This window comes from Alnus glutinosa, chromosome 11 (assembly GCF_958979055.1).
Source record: "Alnus glutinosa chromosome 11, dhAlnGlut1.1, whole genome shotgun sequence".
NCBI classification, from domain to species: Eukaryota; Viridiplantae; Streptophyta; class Magnoliopsida; order Fagales; family Betulaceae; genus Alnus; species Alnus glutinosa.
This window is the reverse complement of record NC_084896.1, coordinates 19,821,199-19,842,233: the sequence shown is the minus strand read 5'-3', so window position 1 is coordinate 19,842,233 and position 21,035 is coordinate 19,821,199. Positions and strand designations below refer to the sequence as shown.

General features: G+C 33.6%; 2 protein-coding genes across 4 annotated transcripts; both read left to right on the top strand.

Annotated features, from left to right (window-relative positions):
• The first annotated feature begins 2,089 nt into the window (after positions 1-2,089).
• Positions 2,090-4,558, top strand: LOC133882336 (L-type lectin-domain containing receptor kinase IX.1-like). Its single transcript, XM_062321479.1, has one exon. The coding sequence runs from the start codon at positions 2,394-2,396 to the stop codon at positions 4,422-4,424; it is 2,031 nt and encodes a 676-aa protein (XP_062177463.1). The 5' UTR covers positions 2,090-2,393; the 3' UTR covers positions 4,425-4,558.
• Positions 4,559-18,063: 13,505 nt separating this feature from the next.
• Positions 18,064-20,447, top strand: LOC133881431 (L-type lectin-domain containing receptor kinase IX.1-like). Of its 3 annotated transcripts, none has more exons than XM_062320363.1 (2): positions 18,064-18,673; positions 18,905-20,447. In XM_062320363.1, the coding sequence occupies exons 1-2, from the start codon at positions 18,127-18,129 to the stop codon at positions 20,146-20,148; spliced, it is 1,791 nt and encodes a 596-aa protein (XP_062176347.1). In that variant the 5' UTR covers positions 18,064-18,126; the 3' UTR covers positions 20,149-20,447. The 3 variants fall into 3 exon arrangements, with proteins under 3 accessions (XP_062176347.1, XP_062176346.1, XP_062176348.1); XM_062320362.1 differs by having other exon boundaries at positions 18,065-19,001; positions 19,125-20,447; XM_062320364.1 differs by having other exon boundaries at positions 18,508-18,669.
• Positions 20,448-21,035: the final 588 nt, after the last annotated feature.

The following is a 21,035-nucleotide window of genomic DNA, read 5'->3' as shown; positions in this document are numbered from 1 at the left end:
TAGGTAACATATATGAATATGTGACATAGGAGGGTGAAAAGTAACAACTTTAAATTTTTTTTTTTTTTTTTGGATAGCTTAAGATTTAGTTTTGGTGCTGTAAAGAAAAATATCCAACGTCTGCGTTGCAACTGTTTTAAGAATCTAGATTTAATTTCAAAAGTTTCATGAAAAAAAGAGAACAAATCTGAACTCTAGAAATAATTAGAGCATAAATACTGTTATTTTTTTTTTAGAGCACCGAAGTAAAATAGCATTTCGATCTCAACAACGAAGTAAAATAAAATGTCTTCGGCTCATAAGATGGGCAGAAGATTCTCTAGAATAAATTTTCCCATTCTTATCAATTTCAATATTACATTAATCTATTTGATAATTTTGATCAGTCCGAACAGACGGCATTGGAAAATTCTTCACTTTTTTTTTTTTTTTTTTTTTTTACTTGGACCGTTTCAGTCTATCGGGTGTCCCTGTTCTGACCTGTACATATCACCTAATCAATTAAACAGCAATTTTTTTTTATTTTTTATTTTTTATTTTTTTGAACCAACTGCCTCTAATTAGAGACAAACAACAACGTTTTTTTTTTTTTTTTTTTTTTTTTTTTTTTTTTTTTTTTTTGGAGAAATGCATTAGTGAACTGGGCTTGATGCAATTCAAATAATTTTGCAACATTTCTGAGATTTCTGGCCTGCAATAGTCGCAGACTCCGTGAAAAATGGAGACTCAGGAGTAGTGAAAATCTAACGTGACAAATGCCACGTCAGGGTGTACGAAGATGAGAGTTTAAAGACATACTACGTCTAGCATTTTTCATTTGTTATTTCTCGTCTCATGGCCTACATCTTAGACTATCTAGGATTACTTTAATTTAAAAAGATTAAAAAGTCTTGGGGGTTGTTGAACATAACGTAAAGATCTTATTTATTAATTATGTATATTTTTAATTTTTATAATTAATATTGGCAATTAAGTGCATTTTATTTAAACAAGCTAGTACTCTGTCACCATTTTAGGGCTTTAAAACAGCATTTGTTTACCGTGTTAATTTGAAGACGTATAATGGTTGGCTTTTCTCTTAGAGCACTTTCCACTTTATTTTATACAATCGGCAATTATTGTGATCCAACCTCCCTTCCAAAGTTCAAATCATGACTGAGTCCTGGAGAAGTTTATCACGCACTCCCTCCCGTGTGTTTGGTAAACTTTTTTTTCTTTCATAGTACATGAAGTAAGAACTAACAAAACAACATAAAATAAAAACACTAGAACCGGTGGGTCCTTTCCACTGAAGACCCTGCAAGGGTGACTTGACTATTTCTGTACCTGGACATTTCAATATAATTAATTATATGAGCTACTTTTGCGCAAGCAAAGCTTGGCGTGCCCATTGGTTTGGAAAAAACGGACAATTGCTTGTCAGTTGTCAAAATAAAGAGGAACTGACATTAATTAACAATCAACTCTACGTTTTTTCCATTGAATTTCATCGTGGAAATTTATATCTATCACATCCCAACTTGTTTCTACATTTGATCGTGGAAATAAAGAGGAACGACTGACCCAGATAAGTTAGGCTACACCTATTCCTTCATCCTTCATTGAATTTGAAGGTATGGGTATGCATGTCTACCTACCAACGCAAATTTATGGGTATGGGTATGCATGTCTATCACATCCAATTGATCAAATTAAAGGTATGGGTATGCAGGTCTACCTACCAACGCAAATTTATGCAGACAAAAATGAATTGTTGTGTTCGCGTACAATACCCTGTTTTATATGGTATGTAACATGTATGAATATGTGATATAGGAGTATCAAAAGTAACAATTTAAGATCTTTTTTTTCTTTTTTTCTTTAGATAAATTTAAATTTGGTTTAAGTGATGTAAAAAAAATTACACGTCTATGTTGTAATTGTTTTAAAGATCTAGATTTAATTTCAAGAGTTTCATGAAAAAAAGAAAATAAGTCAAATTAAATCAGAACTCTAAAAATAATTAGAGCTTAAATACTGTTGTTTTTTTTTTTTATTTAGAGCACCGTAAGCCAATTAAATCCGCTAATGTTTACCGTGTTAGTTTGAAGACGTATAATGGTTGGCTTCTCTCTTATTAAGTACTTCCACTTTATTTTAGCTTTTCATGTTACAATCTGCAATTATTCTGACCCAACTTCTCTCCCAAGTTCAAATCATGACCGAGTCCTGGAGAATTTTCACACGCGCACTCCCTCCCGACTGAATACATAATCTACGACTTAATTGAGTCCCGTTTCAGCCTATCGGTCTCCCTACTCAAACCACAGCTTATATAATCACTTGTTTAGCTCTACTTATTACAATCTCCAATTTCTTCTCATCAAACCCAACCTTCCTTCCAAGTTCGAATCATGGCTTTCTACAACTTCAAAATCAAACACCTCCAATTTCCAAAGCTCCTAATCCTCTTTTATCTCTTATTAATGTTCACCAGTTTGTTCTCACCACTACGCCCATTTACAAGTGCTTTATCCTTCAACTTCACCGCTTTCGATTCTGATCTTTGTAACGGTAACTCCCCTCTAAGATGTGACGGAGCTGTCATTTACAACCAAGCCATCCGACTCACCAGCCATTCAGCCATGAATGCAGTAGCTCGAGCCACGTATTCCCGTCCTATGCACCTGTGGGACAAGGCATCCGGAAACCTCACAGATTTCACCACCAATTTTTCGTTTATAATTGATAATGCAAATGGAACACGTTATGGAGATGGGCTTACATTCTTCCTAGCACCTAATGATTCAAAAATTCCTCCTAACACATATGGTGGCGCTTTGGGTGTCGCGAGAGACGGAGAGTTATTTAACTCGACGCACAACCCTTTTGTCGCAGTGGAGTTTGACATCTATCCAAACAATGCTGAAGGGGAATGGGATCCGCCCGACAGCACCGAACATGTAGGTATTGATATAAACTCCATCAAATCTGTTGCTAATGTCTCATGGAAGGGGGCTAAAATTTCTATTACGGAAGGGAGAATTAATGAAGCTCGGATTAATTATAATTCTACTTCTCATAATTTGAGTGTTCTCTTCACTGGTCTCGTAAACAATGCTACTGTATGGCAATCCCTTTCTTATAATATCGATTTTAGAAATCATAACCTATCCGACATGGTAACTTTTGGATTCTCAGCCGGAGTAGCAGGTTATCCTACAATGCATAGCATTCGCACATGGAATTTTAGTTCAACTTTGGAAGATATTGTAACCAAACCAAGGAAAAACAACAGGTTGGGATTAGCCATTGGGTTGGGTGTTAGCGGGTCTTTTTTGGTTGGTGGGTTTGCTTTAATTCTGTTTTGCTTGTGGAAGAGGAAAAATAGTTATACAGCAGAGGATCTTGCCTTTGACAGGTGCATGGATGATGAATTTGAAAGGGGAACAGGATCAAAGAGGTTCTCATTTAAAGAATTGGCTCGTGCCACGAATAATTTCAATGATGAAGAGAAGCTGGGTCAGGGTGGATTTGGTGAGGTTTATAAAGGATTTTTACAAGACTCAAACTCCTTCGTTGCTGTTAAGAGGGTGTCAAAAGGGTCTAAACAAGGGATAAAAGAGTATGCATCAGAAGTTAAAATCATTAGTCGATTGAGACACAGGAATTTGGTGCAACTCATTGGCTGGTGCCATGAGAGAGGAGAACTCTTACTCATCTATGAGTTCATGCCCAATGGAAGCCTAGATTCACATCTTTTTACAAAAGAAAGCTTATTGATATGGGAAACGAGGTACAAAGTTGCTCAAGGATTGGCGTTAGCGTTAGTTTACTTGCACGAGGAGTGGGAACAATGCGTGGTACACAGGGATATAAAATCAAGCAACATTATGCTTGATTCAAACTTTAATGCTAAGCTTGGAGATTTTGGGCTAGCTAGGCTTGTGGACCATGTGAAAGGGTCACTGACTAGTACTGTTTTGGCAGGCACCAGGGGCTACATGGCTCCTGAATGTGTCACAACCGGTAATGCTAGTAAGGAGTCAGATGTCTATAGTTTTGGAATTGTCGCTTTGGAGATTGCTTGTGGAAGAAAACCAATCAAGACCAATGCCTCTCAAGATCAAGTAGTCTTGGTGGAGTGGGTTTGGAAGCTCTATGGAATAGGAAAGGTACTTGATGCAGCTGACCCAAGGCTGAATGGAGATTTTGATGAGCAGCAAATGGAGCGCTTGATGATTGTTGGGCTTTGGTGCGCTCACCCTGATCGAAACCTTAGGCCTTCAATAAGGGAAACAATTCATGTTCTCAATTTTAAGACTCCATTGCCTATTCTCCCATCAACTATGCCGGGACCAACACATCCTGCTCCACTAGTGAATAAACATGCAATGTCACTCTCTATTGCCAGTGTTTCTACTAACTATGTGGAGGGACGGTAGCCATATTCAAGCAATAGTTACACCAATTCTTCATTTATCTACTTCACACGATGTAGCTCCTCCATCCTCATTGCTTTTTCATACATACTAAATTGGTCAGAGGTACACTTAACTTCAAATTCTTATTGTTTGATTAAGTGTTTGATTTTTCCCCTACATTATCACTCCTTTGTGTTTCATTTTACATCTTAGTTTAAGCAATGATGAACATGCCTTAGAGTTTTCAAAAAAAAAAAAAAAAAAAAAAAATATACATGTGAATGTGTTTTATACCTTAAATATAAATTTCCTACAATACATGTATAGTCAACATAACAGTCCCAAATTGTGAACTTTGTGATAGATTGAAGATCATAATCATAATAATATCATATACTATATATAACAACCAGCCAATGGTAAGTCGATTTTGTAACCCAAAAAGGTAAGTATTTAATCATAAATTATTGATTATTACCATCTGAGTAATTGTCATATTTATTAAGGGATCAATTGGTTGGAGTGACGTGTCTGTTGGCAAAAGCGCATGAAAATTCACCTTCAATCCTTTTAAATGTGGTAGTCTATAAGTAATCCTCATGAGACCAGAAAAGCCAATTTGCTGACCTATTTCTTTTTATTTATTTATTTATTTTTCTCAAACGGTTTTCAATTGGTTTTTAGCTCCACTTCGAAGGGGAAAGATAGTCCTCGTTTCAAATAAAATGAAGAGCATTAATTTTATATTTAAGATTTGAAATTGGTGTATTTAATATTGTAATTGAAGCTAATGTTGACACATTTTTAAAATTGATGTATTTAATAATATATATGATATCACGTCATTTAAAAAAAAATTGATCTTATTTCAATTTGAAGTGGCCTAGAGAGGTTTGCTGTGTGTGATGATTTGCAATAGTTTAATTAGTCCTGATTTTTCTTCTGGCAAATAAGGTGCGAATCTCTAAATTTCATAATTAAAAGTATAAGTTTTCGCTGATCTGAATTTCATTCGATGATGACTGACAAAGTGATAAAAAGAAAGAAATAATTACCTCAAACTGTGAAGACTTCAAGCTTGTTGTTTCTCTCTAATTAGAGGCAGTTGCTTAAAAACAAATTGACATTCATTAGTTAGGTGATCCGTACAGGTCTGAACAGGGAGACCCCATAGGCTGAAATGGTCAAGTCAAATAGATTAATGTCAATTAAAGTGAAATAGGATAAGAATGTGGAAAAATCTTTTCAAGAGAAACTTGTGGCATCGTGATTAGCCGAAGACTTTTTTATAAACTTTAATTATTTAATTAAGAGAAATTTTATATCTCGTTTTCTTGCTCATCTATGTAGAAGAGATGTGCAAAGTTATTATTAAATAGATAGGACTACATGTAGATTTTACAAATTTAATAATAAGTTTACAAATAAAATGTACAAAAAATTATACCTAATACATTTTATTTAATTCAAAATTGAGGTTTGCTACTGAATATGTTACGGATAATAATTGACGTAACATTGAATGATTTGGTAGTAAAAATTGATCATTAAATTACTACTTATATAAATAAAAAAATAAAAAAATCAAATGCTGATCAAATGGCTAACTTTAACTGCCACTTGTTAAAGTATTAATTAAATGATTAAATTTTCCAATTCTTATCAGCTTAATCTTTTAGGATAATTGTTAATTTAACATGGTATCAGAGGCCGGGATCATGAGTTCGAGCTCTGACTCCATAATTCACTTTACATTTCAGTTAAATATTCCTTTAAGCTTTTAAGATAAGTAGTAATTTAACACCATATTATTTTGTTGTATGACAGTTATACAAAAGCAATAGTTACAATTCATGTTCTCAATTTTGAGACTCCATTGCCCATTCTCCCATCAAATATGCCGAGGCCAACACATTTGGCCTCACCAGTGAATAGACATGCAATGTCACTCTCTATTTCCAATGTTTCTACTAACTATGAGGAGGGCGGTAGCCATATTCAAGCAATAGTTACACCAATTCTTCATTATCTACTTCATCCTCTGCAACTTTTCACTCCGCATCGCTTCTGCTTATGCGCTAAATTGGTCAGAGGGGCCATATTTTAGTGATCATGAGGGGCCATATTTTAGCCTCTTGGGGTTAACTCTGTCCTACTTTTTCTAAACATATTTTAGTGATTAATCACATAACAAGAAAATTCAAGCATAGAAGCTGAGAAATGGCAAATAATCACTACCTTACATTTCTTTTTCTCCCACAACGGCAGTTATGGAAAGGTAGAATTGGCTAATAGTTATGGAAAAAGTGGGTCATTAGAAGCTGAGAAATGATCCTCTATTCGCACATAATAAAACAGGGGACAACAGATGGTTCTCTAGCTCCCTTGTCGTGGGTGATTCTGTAGTTGAAGTTTTACGTACCTCTACTCTTATACATCTTGTATCAAAACGAAGACATCCATCCTTCAAAGAAAAAGTAATTTTATTGCAAACCTACTAAGAACAAAATATTCTCCTCGAATATGTTGATAGTATTATGCTCAAAATAGAGAGATCAGACCACAATGTTAGAAACCAGAAAGCAGGAGCAGTCTTGATTATCCACATGTACGTGATCTTAGTCATTCACACTCCTACTGGATGTTTAACTCTCTGTTTCTGTTGTAATCACTAGTCACTAGTTGTCATCATTTGAATTACAAACAGTAGTTAGATGTAGTTATAATTATCTGTATATTTTGCAACTTTAGCCTCTGATTTATAGGCAAACTCTGTTTATCCTAATACGGTTGTAACATATCAGCCCCCATTGAAGCCAAGCACTACCACCAGTAGCCTCTACCTGAAACCTCGACTTCCAGCCATATTCTTTCTTTCACCATTCCGATCACCAGATTTGGTTAGCTCACTGGAAAAAATCAATTGGGTGGTTTGGGGTGGTTGTAATTTTGGAAGTAATCCTAGAGTCGGTCATTAGACAAGAAAGACCCGTGTAGACTACGGGCCCTTTTTTCTTTTTCTTTCTTTCTTGTTTTTTCTTTTCGTTTTTTTCTACATTAATCAGAAGACCTATTTCTTTCTTTCTTTTTTTAATTTAATTTGCTGTGCTATTTCTTTTATTTACTTATTTATTTCTCTGCAACAGTTTTCAATTGGTTTTTTGCTCCAATTTGAAGGGGAAAGATAAGTCTTCCTTCCAAATGAAATAAATGGTATTAATTTCATAGTTAAGATTCGAAGTTTGTACATTTAACTGTGTATATAAAGTTAATGTTGACACGTCTCTTAAAATTGATACATTTAACGGTATACACGATGTCACGCTATTTTTTTTTAAAAAAAATAAAAGACAATTAGACAAGAGAGATTTGCCATGTGCCATAACTTGCAACAATTCGATTATTCCTGATTTTTCTTCTGACAAATAAGGTCCGAATGTCTAAATTTTATAATTAAAAGCATAAGTTTTCTCTGATCTGAGTTTCATTTGATCAGCAACAAATTGAGTGTTTGATGATTGTTAGGTTTTGGCGAGCTCACCCCGTTCTCAACGTTTGGCCTTCACTAAGGCCAAAAATTATTGTTTCCAAAAATTCATGCAACTCTCTATGTCCGACGTTGCTTCTGATTTTGAGGAATCGCCAAACCATTCTTGAAGCAATAGTTTGTAACACACACACAACAACAATCCCCCACGTGTTACAAAAACTGTAATAATAATTACCAAAAAGAAATTGGATATATATATATATATATATATCATTATAGTGCTATTTGGTGTGCTATATATACTCACTTTTTTGGCTTATTGCGTGAATATACAATGATTGTTTTTTAATTACCATAAAGAAGTTACAATGACCAAACGGAGACCTTCTATATTGAAATGCCAAGGTTAAAAACATTTAAAGTTCAGGAGATCAGGAGGGGGAGAAAAGGAAGTGATTAGGGACTGGGGAGGGCTTAAAACCATTTAAAGTTCAAACCCAACGGGAATACCAAATGTTGAGACCTAAACCCCTAGAAACAGCCCAACCAGCCCCTATCTTAATCACAGGCCTATTTTTGAGACTGCCCTGCCAAAGCCAAGAGGAACCAATTTTGATGGGGGAATCCAAAAAATTATACATTTCTCAAATATTTAGCTCTAAGAGCTGGAACCCAAAAAGATCATGATTTGAATGAATTTTCCAACTTAACTTGGACTAGATCGAGTGCTTTGATTTGAAATTTCATAGTTCTAATACCAAGACCCCAAACAGATTTAAGAGTGAGATTCTTATTCTTTTTTGGTGGGAAGTCCTACCAAAATTTCGCTTCCCCCTCGGGGGATCCATAATCCTAAGGAGAAGTTTACTTTGATTGGGTTTCTAAGTGTTATGCTTTTGATATTTTTCTTTGTAGAAGTCTTTTATTTCCCTTAACTACCCGCTTGAGAGAGCAACGACTTAGATTTCCAACCAGAAATGTGACTAGATATCTTAGTTTTTAGATCCTCAAAGGCAATTTTTTTTTTTTGTTTGTTTGGGATAAAAAGAGGGTAGAAATAATGGATGCTTGAATTGATGGGTTGCAATTTTTGCTAAACAAGATACCAAATTTTGCAAAATTGACCTTTTCCCTCACCAAATACAATAGGTATTAGGACAACTCTTGATAGAGGTTAAGCTTCATCTATCAAGCCTCGAAATTTTGATGCCATGATTTTCTTTCCCCTTTTTTTTCTCTAAGGATGAGCCTAGAGAGTATTTTCAATCCCTTGATAAAAAAGGAAAGGTGATAAAGGATTGTCTTACCTTCAACCACAAGATGGAGAGAATTTTCCAAATGGGGAACATCCATCAAAATAGAGAAAGAAATCGAGGATAAACATTGTCGAATCCAATGTGTCCAAATTGAGTTAAAACCGAGCAATTTCAAAATTTTGAAGAGAAAATGTCATTCTATAAAGTCGAATGCCTTTTCCATATCAAGGTTTAAGGTCATTAAACCACAATTGCCTTTCTTTTGTTTTAATGACTTGAAATCAAATATATATCATGATTTTAAAAACTATTGCAAATGGTTATATAAACACAATTAGTACTTTTGTTTAGGTTCTATCCAATTATTTAACGGCTGCCACTTCAAATTCACTTACAATGTGACAAGTGTCCCTTTTCATAAATAGGGAGTGGCTTGAGCCACTCCAAATTTTTAATTTTTTTTTGCTTTTTTTTTTTGTGTTTATTTTTGTTTTAATTTTTTTAATAATATTAATGAGGCACATAAGATATGTGACAAGTTACTTATTAACTTGACATAGAACGCAATTAAGATATAGAACGAAACACATTTTTTGAAACTGAGGAATTCGTTTAATTTCAACCCAAATCACTAGTATTAATAAAGGATTATAAAGCATTTAATCCTGAAAAGAAATGGGAGAGGGGATGTGCGTGAAACACTACTTTATGCAACACCCTTTTTTTCTTTTTTCTTTTTTAAGTTGGCCTATCCTTTTTTTTTTTTTTTCTTTGTTTTTTATTTTACTTTTAACTTTTGAAAAATCCTACGTGGCCATAGGTCCTAACTGCAACCACAATAGGTTTAGGCGGTTATAATTTTTAAATAAATACGACAACAACTGTTAGGCAGGTTAGCGGTTAACTGTAATACACGGTTATGCGGTTATTGAAGGCTGGTTATTAACCGCTTTTAAGTAATATCCCAGTTTGGGCCTCTTTTAGGAGTTTCTTATACTATCAAGTTTGAATAAGTATCTAATTGTAAGATCATTTGGCTCATTAATTATAATCTGGTATGTGGTTATCTGGTCACTAGCTATAAATAACCGCCCTGATTGTACCCATAGGTGACCAGATGACCTTTTGCTTTAAATGAGCCGTGATTCCCTTGCTTTATCCTTTAGTCAAAAATGCCAAAAATTGCCCCATTTTCCTTTTAGGGTTAAATACACTTAAGTTCTGAACTATTAATTATTTTTATAAAAGTTCCATAAACTAACACGTCTGATACTTGAATACATCAAACTACAATTTTATAGCAAAAAAGTCACTCTATTAAGAGTGCGTTTGGGATTGCAATTTTGTAGTGAAAAAGTGCGATTTTAAACCAAATCGTAGAAAATGAAACGTTTGGAAATTGCGTTTTTAAAAAATTGAAATTTGAAAACACAGAAAAGTGTTTATTCAAATCGCAAGCAATGTTGTGCTTTTTTGAAAACGCAGTATTTTAAAATATTAACCTGCTATTTTAAATGCCAAATTGCAATTTTGTCAAACACTTAACTGCGTTTTTAAAAATCACTTTTTTGAATCGCATATTTTAAAATCGCTACTTTAAAATCGCACTTTTTGAAATCGCAAACCCAAACGGATCCTAAGATTGATAGTTAAAATGGATAGAAAAACTAAATTTGTCCAAAATCTTCCGAAAATACTTTCACGTTGACCAGTTATTTAGAAGATTTTTTGTTAAAAAATAAAAATAAAAAAATTAAGTCAGCCCCTTTTCTTTAGTTTTTTTTTTCCTGTGTTTTCTTTTAATATTTTTAGATTTTCATTTTAAATTTTTTAAATTTTTAATTAAGGGTTAATTTTTATTTTAAAAATTTTACGAGGGTATAAGAGAAATTTTTCATGTTAGCCGTTTGAGTTAACAAAAAGCCCTAATGATAGAGGCCAAGGATTGAAAGGAGCCAAAACATCAAATACTTACATTGCAACTTTTGATAATTTGGGAGCGACGTTGCAAAATTCATGATAATTTGAGTTGGTAATTGAAGTTTTTCCTTCAATTTTTTTTATCAGAGTATAAAAACTAAGTTGCATTAGCAGCCCACAAATTTTAAGAAAAATACACTTTACCCCTGGGGCATTTTGGGGCTAAAACATCATGTTCGATGCATGTGAAGTAATTTCCTTCCAAAAGGACGAAAAAACTTGAAGGGTGCAAAGTTTCACAGTTTGATAGTTTGTGGGTTCAAATGCTCCATTTTGACTATAAAAGTAAAAATGTCAAAAGTGGTGACAGGTAAAGTGTATTTTTTGCAATTTTTTTTTTACTTGGAACAGTATTTTTATTATTCCAGGTAAAAATAAGCTCATGCATGTCATGCACACATATCTTTTTCTACTTGATTTAACACGGTGCGCTAATAGAAGGGTTTTGGCCAACATTAGTACTTCAGGGGGTTGTTAATAAATATGGGGAAAATCATATTTAGTCTTCAGATATTTATCCAATTTGAATTTAGTCTTTGAGTTTTTAATTTCAAGAATATGATCCTTAAGTTTTGCACAAGTTTTAAATAGGTCAATTTGTCACTTTTTTTTTTCTTCTCAAAATTAATAGTTAATTTGTCAGATTTTATATGTGTCTCAATTGACACATCAACACCTAATATTAATACCACACCATTAAGCGCCTATTCATTCATAGAAACAAAAAACAAAACAAAAGAAGACCCAACTCTAGAAACAAAAACCATATATCTTTTTCGTAATCTTAATCTTTTAGATTTGTAATATTAGATGAAAGATCGTTAAGTTTGTTGCATGGACATTGACATTGTATTGGGTGTTACCATGAAGTACCCTAGAGTGTCAAATAAAACACATGTAACAAACGAGAAATCGCTAACTTTGACGGTAAAGTAATAAAGTGATCAATTTGAAACTTAGACAAAACATAAAGACCTTATTTTTAAAATTAAAAACTTAAGAATTAAATTCAAATCGGATAAAAATTTAGGGGGTAAAATATAAATTTTTCCTAAACAATATGTAAATGATGATAGCTAATTAAAGGAATAAATCAACGGTCTGTAACTTTTGTCGGTTTAGGCTGGTCAACCACGGTAATGGATAAAAAGAAAAGAAAAGAACAAAAAAAAAAGAAAAGAAAAGGATTTTGCTCCTGAGTGCTCTATCTTTCTCTAATGCTACAACACAAAAACCATAAAATATGTTACCAAAGAAAAAAAAAAAAAAAGACCAAAAGGGCGACCGCAATGCGGACTCATACTGAATCAACCCAGTGTATGGGGCTCACCCCCATGTGAGGGGGTGTTGTGCACTTGTTGTGGTGGTGTTGTAAATCTATCATTTTCCTTCATAGAATTGAGTCGACATAAATATTGAATGTTTTTTTGTTTTTTCTTTGTGTTTTTTTTTTCAAAGCTGAGCTCGAATTTATTATCTAGTTAGATAATTTGTTCAAATTTTATCTATTTATTTTTTGAATGAACTCGAATTTGCAATGACCTGTTCAATTACCTTGTTCATTCCTCATAAAAAATAAAATGTAATATTTGTTTTTTTGGTAAATCCATATATACTAATCTTTAGTTAATTAATTATTTTTAAAATTTTGTCATTTGAGTTAATTAAATAAATTAACATAATTTTTAAACAATTCAATCTCGAGTTCATATATATATATATATATATATATATATATATTGTTATGACAGTTTCTAGTACAGTATGAACGACGCATTGTTTGATGCTCTTCACGCTCTTTAAGAATACTACAAAACAACTAAAGTTTAGAGATCATTCAATTCCAGGGGCTTGCTTCGATGCCTAAATTAGCTTCTAAGATAAAAATATGCTTTATGCATAAAATATTTAGTATGTCGTTTATATTTGGGATATGAACCTATTTATAGGCAAAGAGGTAGAGGTCAACCTACATTTTCTTTCCTGCTCCTTCTTGACTTAGGAATGCCATCAGAGTTTTATTTGGACTTCGATTCCTTAGTAGACGTAGGATCTGATTTAGATTTGGTCCAGATCTTTAGAGTGTTTTGTGCGAATTGAATTATGGGAGAATAGTAATATGGCTAAAGTAAATGTTTTACTTTTACTATTCATTCCTTAGTTATTGATGTTAATTTGAAGGTATTTTTTATTGAAATCCATGTAGTTGCCGCACAAATTAATTCGAAAGAGTAATGCTATTTAATAGACTGTTAGATGGGCTCTCACACACAGTGCCTCGACAATGTCCATATATGTTAATGTCCCCTTAAAATCATCAAAAATTGTTAATTTGTTCTCAAAGTTAACAAAAAGATTAAAACAATTTTAAATTTTTTAATAAGACAAAAATACATTTATTAATTTAAGAAAATAGAACAAACAAAATTAAAAAACTAAAAACTAGTTTTTTTAAAAAAGTCTGGCCACTCCTAAATTTTTTCATTTTCTTAAGAAAAAAGAAAAGTAAGTAACCTACAACTTCTAAGTTTCTAGCATGACACTCATGTGTCAGAAATGAATAATGCTAAAAGTCTCTTATATCACTCTTATGTCTCTAAAAATGATGAGGCTTTCAAAATCACGATTGAGTTTGTGATTAATCACTATTGAAGTTTGATCAAATGGTGATTTTAAAAGTTACATCATTTTTTAAGGGACACAAGAGTGATACATGAAATAGTTTTAGAATTATTCAGCAGGAAGGGGGTCGAGGTTATCTGTAACATTCATAGCCCGAAAAAGGGGTAGGTTCGTTAACTTCCCTGTTCAGATGCGGAAATAATTATAAGGCATACCACAATAGTTAACTAAATGAGATAATAAATGCATGGTAAAATAAGAAAAAACATGACTGTAATTAAAAATTTATTTAAGTGCGGAAGTGTTTGACCAAAACTTATAAAATTATAGTAACAAGTTCATAATTGAAAATGCTCATGTGTCACTGCTTTTTTTTGATTTGAAGAAAAATCATTCATGATATATTCCCAATGGAAATCCTTGCCCCACATCTCGACCACCTAGTCCTTATTCAAGACATGAAAACAAAAAGTAAACTGAATGAGCTGAAAGGCTCAATAAGTAAATCCCCAACAATAAAACAGTTGGGTTAAACTCAGTTTTCTTTAAAATCTTGCTTTTAAAACTTAATTTCTTTTCTTTTCTTTTTTTTGGAAGGGAAAAAACTTAATTTCTTGAAACCCCTTCAAAACATCTTTATCTCATATCGTTAATTAAATAAGATACAATTTTCAATAAAGCTAAGTTAAAACATATTCTTTTCTTTGAAACATATAAATATACATATATGTTTATTACTAATTTTTTATAATAGGGCCCATGTACACAGTTATGCCTCGTGTACTAGGGTTGCACGTTCCTTGCAACCATGACAACGACTGTGGCCGCAGATCAGCTGCCCGTCAACTAATCAATCAAATTGCACTTAGCATGACTGTTGATGGAATAACATCTTCTGGCAAAGCCTTCTTCAGTGGCTGCGCCTCCATCCCAACATTGGTACTGAGCCGTGTTTTCAATTAATTCTTTTGGGCCAAAAATATCTCATCTACACGTACCCTCATCTTATAAAGTATTTTTTCATCTCTTTTACTTCTCTGGGTATCTTTAGGGCAACGTACAAGAGTGTTTCTCATCTTATACTTCTCATAATGATCAATTTCTAAAATAAAACTTTCCCAAATCAGGAACTTAACAAAATTAGAAGTTTAATATATTTAGAAAGTATTTCGCGGTAATAACTTTCTAAAACAAATTTCTCTTTTTTTTTTTTTTTTTTTTTTTTTTTTTTTTTTTAGATGATATAATTTTTTCATAAACAACCTTATGTTTTCAAAATCTCTTTGGAGACCTTTTATGAAAGCAAGGTAACTTCACACTACATTAAACAAACAATTATTCAAATCAAAATATCTATAAGCACTAGAAACATAGATAAAATAACATGACATAAAATAATCTTAAAAGAGGCAGAGGATTTACTTACTTCTTTGAACGCAACTAAGACAAATCCTTAATAACTAAGTAATCACTTGACTACACGTTTAAACAAATCACTGCCCTCTTACCCATAACTAGGAAAGCATATTAATACAAATACGGGTTAGGCTTACTAGTTAATTGAGAGAATGGATTAATGAGATATTTGAAATTAATTTGTCATGTTATTAACTTATAAATTTTAATCCTTTATAAATTCTTTCTAGATAGTCAAATTATCTCATATGAAACTGTGAAATCTTTATACTACAAAACGTTTGGAAATTAATGCAGAAAATATACTACGATATATATATATATATACCTGCAGTTTTCTGACCGCTTATATTTCTTACAAAACCATATAATCATTTAATTTCTTTATGAACAATAACTCATAGTGAGATATTTTCATTTATTTGGCTTGCTACTACATTAAAATTCTAGGATTTAAGTTATTACAATTACTATTAATATTATTTAAAACCCTTGTGCGAAATCAAGAAACACCCACATTGAATTTGTGATCAAAACAATATAATTAATTACTACACTTTTATAAACCTGTTTGGGCATGGATAAAACGTATGATACAAAAGAAATGGAAAAAACAAATTATGTTTCAACCAAAACGTTATGTAAGTTATGTTTATGAAATACCAATGGATTTTTCTAAAAAAAAAAAAAAAAATCCGTGGCAGTGTGCTAGTGATAATGCAATCAGTTGAAATTTAGTAAATAAATAGAGCTTTAGTAAAAGAAAAAGAAAAGAAAACAATGGCTAAAAGAAGGAAGAAAAGTCTACCCAAAAGAAAAACCAGTTTTTAATTTTTATTATTTTTGTATAAATTTTTGTTATTTTATATTTTTTTAATAATTTTTTTTAGTTTTTATTTTATTTTAATAATTTAATGAAGGGTATGTTTGTCATTAGGTGGACATTGACACAATTAGTAACTTAGAGCACTCCCAATGGATTATCTATTTGCAACTTTAAGTTAGAATAGATAACAAAAGTGTTAAAAATAGACTCCATCAGATTATGTTTTCCAATTCTAGAATAGATTTTTCTTAATTCCATAAATAGTGGAACTCTACAAGTAGAGTTATACTATTCACTTATCTAATTTTTTTTATTCTTCATCTCCACTTTTGTAGCTTTGCTTTTTTCCTTTATCCCTCCACCGCTCCACATTTTTCCTTTTTTTTCTTCCTTTATAGTGGAGATTTAAGAGAAAGTCTGTAAAGTAGTGGAGTTATGAAGCGGGACCCACGTGGAAAAAATAATAATATAATAAAATAAATTAATTGAAAATAATAAAAAAATAATATGGAGTTAAAAATAGATAATCTGATGTATAGTGCATTTAAAATTCATTAGCTAAACTAGATAAAATAGATTTTGATTAACTATTCTATATTGAAAAATACATAAGCCATTGGGAATGCTCTTAGAGGGACATTAGCAATATGGTTGCAATTTGAAGGGGTTATGTATACTTTTTTTTCTTAAATAAAATATAATCCCTATTTAATTATAAATTATAAATTATTATCATGTGGCTACTTTGACATATATTTATTAAGGAATATGTTGGTGTCTGTTTGTATCCAGTTGTCTCAAAAGCACGTGAAAATTCACCTTCAATTGGGATCCCCTCAGATTTTGCAAAAATCTGAGAATCTCAAATTTTAAAATCGCAGCCGCTATTTGCATCTAAAGATCCCAAAACATGCCACGTTTTCAAATTTCAAATTTTAAACAGCTCCGCCAACATCTAAAATCTAAAAACAAAAAGAGAGCTTCCAAAACAAGAGCTGCTACCAAAAAAGCGTCTTGAGAGAAAAGAAAGAAGAAGAAGAGGAGGAAAATGGAGGGCGAAGAGAAGCATTCCAGTATACTCTCCAGAAGATCGTGCGCTCCAACACCTCCTGCTTCAAGCTCCTCTTCCTTCACGTCCAAGTCCCCGATAAAGACGATTCTCTCTCTCTGATATGTGCTTATTATGCTCTGTGTAGTAGTTGCCGAGAAAATATCATATTTCTGTTGCTTCGATCATTGTTATATATTATGCTCTGTATACTCTTCATGACTTTCCAGATCTCACTGGTGTTTCAGGATGGGTCCCGGCCAGATCTGGATCACTAGGCAGCGGTTCAGTTCGTGGGAACGGCATAACGAGGTATTTCGCATACCCCATTCAATTCCACCTTCTGCATCTCCTTCCCCAACCAACGGGCATTCATTTCCCCAACTACATGTTGGAGCCATTGATTGAGTGCTTCATTAACTGTGATTTTCTCTTTATTTGAAGGATTACACTGACGAACCCGGTAAGTCGTAGAGGATCAAAACAAGATGCTCTGTTCCCTGCGTTTTTTAATTTATTTATTTAGTGGGTAAGGTTTATGTAGTTGGATTTCTGTTGGTTACATGTTCGTCTTCCTTTAATACACAAACCTTTACTTAAATAAAACGTTGCTCAAACGTTCCTCCATTTTCTCGGCAACTACAACACAGAGCATAATAAGCACATATCACAGAGAGAGAAGCGTCTTTGTCGGGGACTTGGACGTGAAGGAAGAGGAGCTTGAAGCAGGAGGTGTTGGAGCACACGATCTTCTGGAGAGTATACTGGAACGCTTCTCTTCGCCCTCCATTTTCCTCCTCTTCTTCTTTCTTTTCTCTCTGGACGCTTTTGTTTTTGACAGACTTGTTTTAGATTTTAGATGCTGGCGGAGTTGTTTAAACTTTGAAATTTGAAAACGTGGCTAGTTTTGGTTCTTTAGATGCAAATAACGGCTGCGATTTTAAAATTTGAGATTCTCAGATTTTTGCAAAATCTGAGGGGATCCCAATCCGTCTATATGGGCCTCACAATTGTTATCTTTACTTTTATGACAATCTGCAATTTCTTCTCATCAAACTCAACCACCTTCCTTCCAAGTTCCAATCATGGATTGTTACAGCTACAAAATCAAACATTTCCCATTGCCAAAGCCTCTAATCCTCTTTTATCTCTTATTAATTGTCACCGATTTCTTCTCACCACTACGCCCATTTACGAGTGCTTTATTCTTCAACTTCACCAGTTTTGATTCTTGTGACTCCCCTCTAAGATGCGACAGATCTTACGTTGAAAACCAAGACATCCATCTCACCGGCAGCAGGGTCAAAGGATGGTCTGGAACGTCTGTTGGTCGAGCCACGTATGTCAGGCCCATGCACCTGTGGGACAAGACATCCAGAAACCTCACAGATTTCACTACCGATTTTTCCTTTGTCATTGATTCGCGAGAGAATACTAATATTACTTACTATGGAGATGGGCTTGCGTTCTTCCTTGCACCTAATGGTTCGACTACTACTACAGACAGCGATGGTGGCGCTATGGGTCTTTGTAGGCGTAACCAGACATTAAACACGACGGGCAATCATTTTGTGGCGGTGGAGTTTGACATCTTTTCAAACAAAGAATGGGATCCGCCCAGCGTACATGTAGGTATTGATATAAACTCCATGGAATCTGTTGCTAATGTCTCATGGTTGGGGGCTAATATTTCTATTACGGAAGGGAGAACTAATGAAGCTAGGATTACTTATAATTCTAGTTCTCATAATTTGAGTGTTCTCTTCACTGGTCTCATAAACAATGCTATGGTATGGCAATCCCTTTCTTATAAGATTGATTTGAGAGATTATTTGCCTGAATGGGTAACTTTTGGATTCACAGCCGCAACAGGAAGAGATACTGCAATGCATACCATTCGCACATGGAATTTTACTTCAACTTTGGAAGATATTGTAACCAAACCAAGGAAAAGCAACAGGTTGGGATTAGCCATTGGGTTGGGTGTTGGTGGGTCTTTTTTGGTTGGTGGGTTTGCTTTAATTCTGTTTTGCTTGTGGAAGAGGAAAAATAGTTATACAGCAGAGGATCTTGCCTTTGACAGGTGCATGGATGAAGAATTTGAAAGGGGAACAGGACCGAAGAGGTTCTCATTTAAAGAATTGGCTCGTGCCACGAATAATTTCAATGATGAAGAGAAGCTGGGTCAGGGTGGATTTGGTGGGGTTTATAGAGGGTTTTTACAAGACTCAAACTCCTTCATTGCTGTTAAGAGGGTGTCAAAACAGTCTAAACAAGGGATAAAAGAGTATGCATCAGAAGTTAAAATCATTAGTCGACTGAGACACAGGAATTTGGTGCAACTGATTGGCTGGTGCCATGAAAGAGGAGAACTCTTACTCATCTATGAGTTCATGCCCAATGGAAGCTTAGATTCACATCTTTTTACAGAAGAAAGCTTATTGATATGGGAAACGAGGTACAAAGTTGCTCAAGGATTGGCGTTAGCGTTGCTTTACTTGCACGAGGAGTGGGAACAATGCGTGGTACACAGGGATATAAAATCGAGCAACATTATGCTTGATTCAAACTTTAATGCTAAGCTTGGAGATTTTGGACTAGCTAGGCTTGTGGACCATGTGAAAGGGTCACAAACCACTGTTTTGGCAGGCACTATGGGCTACATGGCTCCTGAATGTGTCACATCTGGTAATGCTAGCAAGGAGTCAGACGTCTATAGTTTTGGAATTGTCGCTTTGGAGATTGCTTGTGGAAGAAAACCAATCATGACCAATGCCCCTCAAGAACAAGTAGTCTTGGTGGAGTGGGTTTGGGAGCTTTATGGAATAGGAAAGGTACTTGAAGCAGCTGACCCAAGGCTTGATGGAGATTTTGATGAGCAGCAAATGGAGCGCTTGATGATTGTTGGGCTTTGGTGTGCTCACCCCGATCGAAACTTTCGGCCTTCAATAAGGGAAACAATTCATGTTCTCAATTTTGAGACTCCATTGCCTATTCTCCCATCAGATATGCCGGGACCAACACATCTTACTCCAGCAGTGAGTAGACAAGCAATGTCACTTCCTATTTTCAGTATTTTTAGTAACTATGAGGGAGGAATTGCTTGAATATGGATTCTTTAAAGAATCCATATTCAAGCAATAGTTACACCAAATCTTCGTTGTCTACCCCATACGATGTAGCTCTTCCATCTGCATCGCTTTTGCATACGTGCCAAATTTGTCAGAGGTACACTTAACTTGTGATTCTTATTGTTTGATTAGGTATTCATTTTTTCTCCTATGTTATCACTTTATTGTTTTTCATTTTACTTTTTGGTTTAAGCAATGATCAAAATGTTTTAGAGTGTAAATCATATACATTTTAATATGTTTTCTACCTTAAATATAAATTTCGTACAATACATATATACACAACATAACAGTCCCAAATTGTGAACTATGTGATGGATTGAACATCATAATCATAACAATATCATATGCTACGTATAACAGCCAACCATGGTAAGTTGATTGGCTCAGATCCCCCATAGAAATTGTAGATTTTCAAATTACGTAAATTCATGCCATTTTTTGTTTTGAATAATGTGAAAAATGTTACTTATTAAAAATGTGAAATGTTACTATTGAGATTTGAGTATATTTTATCAGGTTATTGAGCTTTACGTCGTAGAAAAGATTTAACCAAAAAATTGTCTTTTGATTTACTAAGGAATAAGCGTCTCTTCAAAAGTGAAAAAAAAACCTTTTCAAACGATTATTTTTTTTTAATGCCTTGGTAACGTGTCTAATTTTTAATAGCCATTCGATGCAAAAAAAAAAAAAATGATATAAACTAACGTAATTTGAAAATCTACAATTTTAATGAATTTGTAAGGAATCTTGATTTCGGCTTATACGCTATAAATAAATAACTAGGCATTTGCTGTTAAAATTTTGAACGGTCAAGATTTGATTTTATTCAAACGAGATGACGCGCGGGACAAAATAATCAG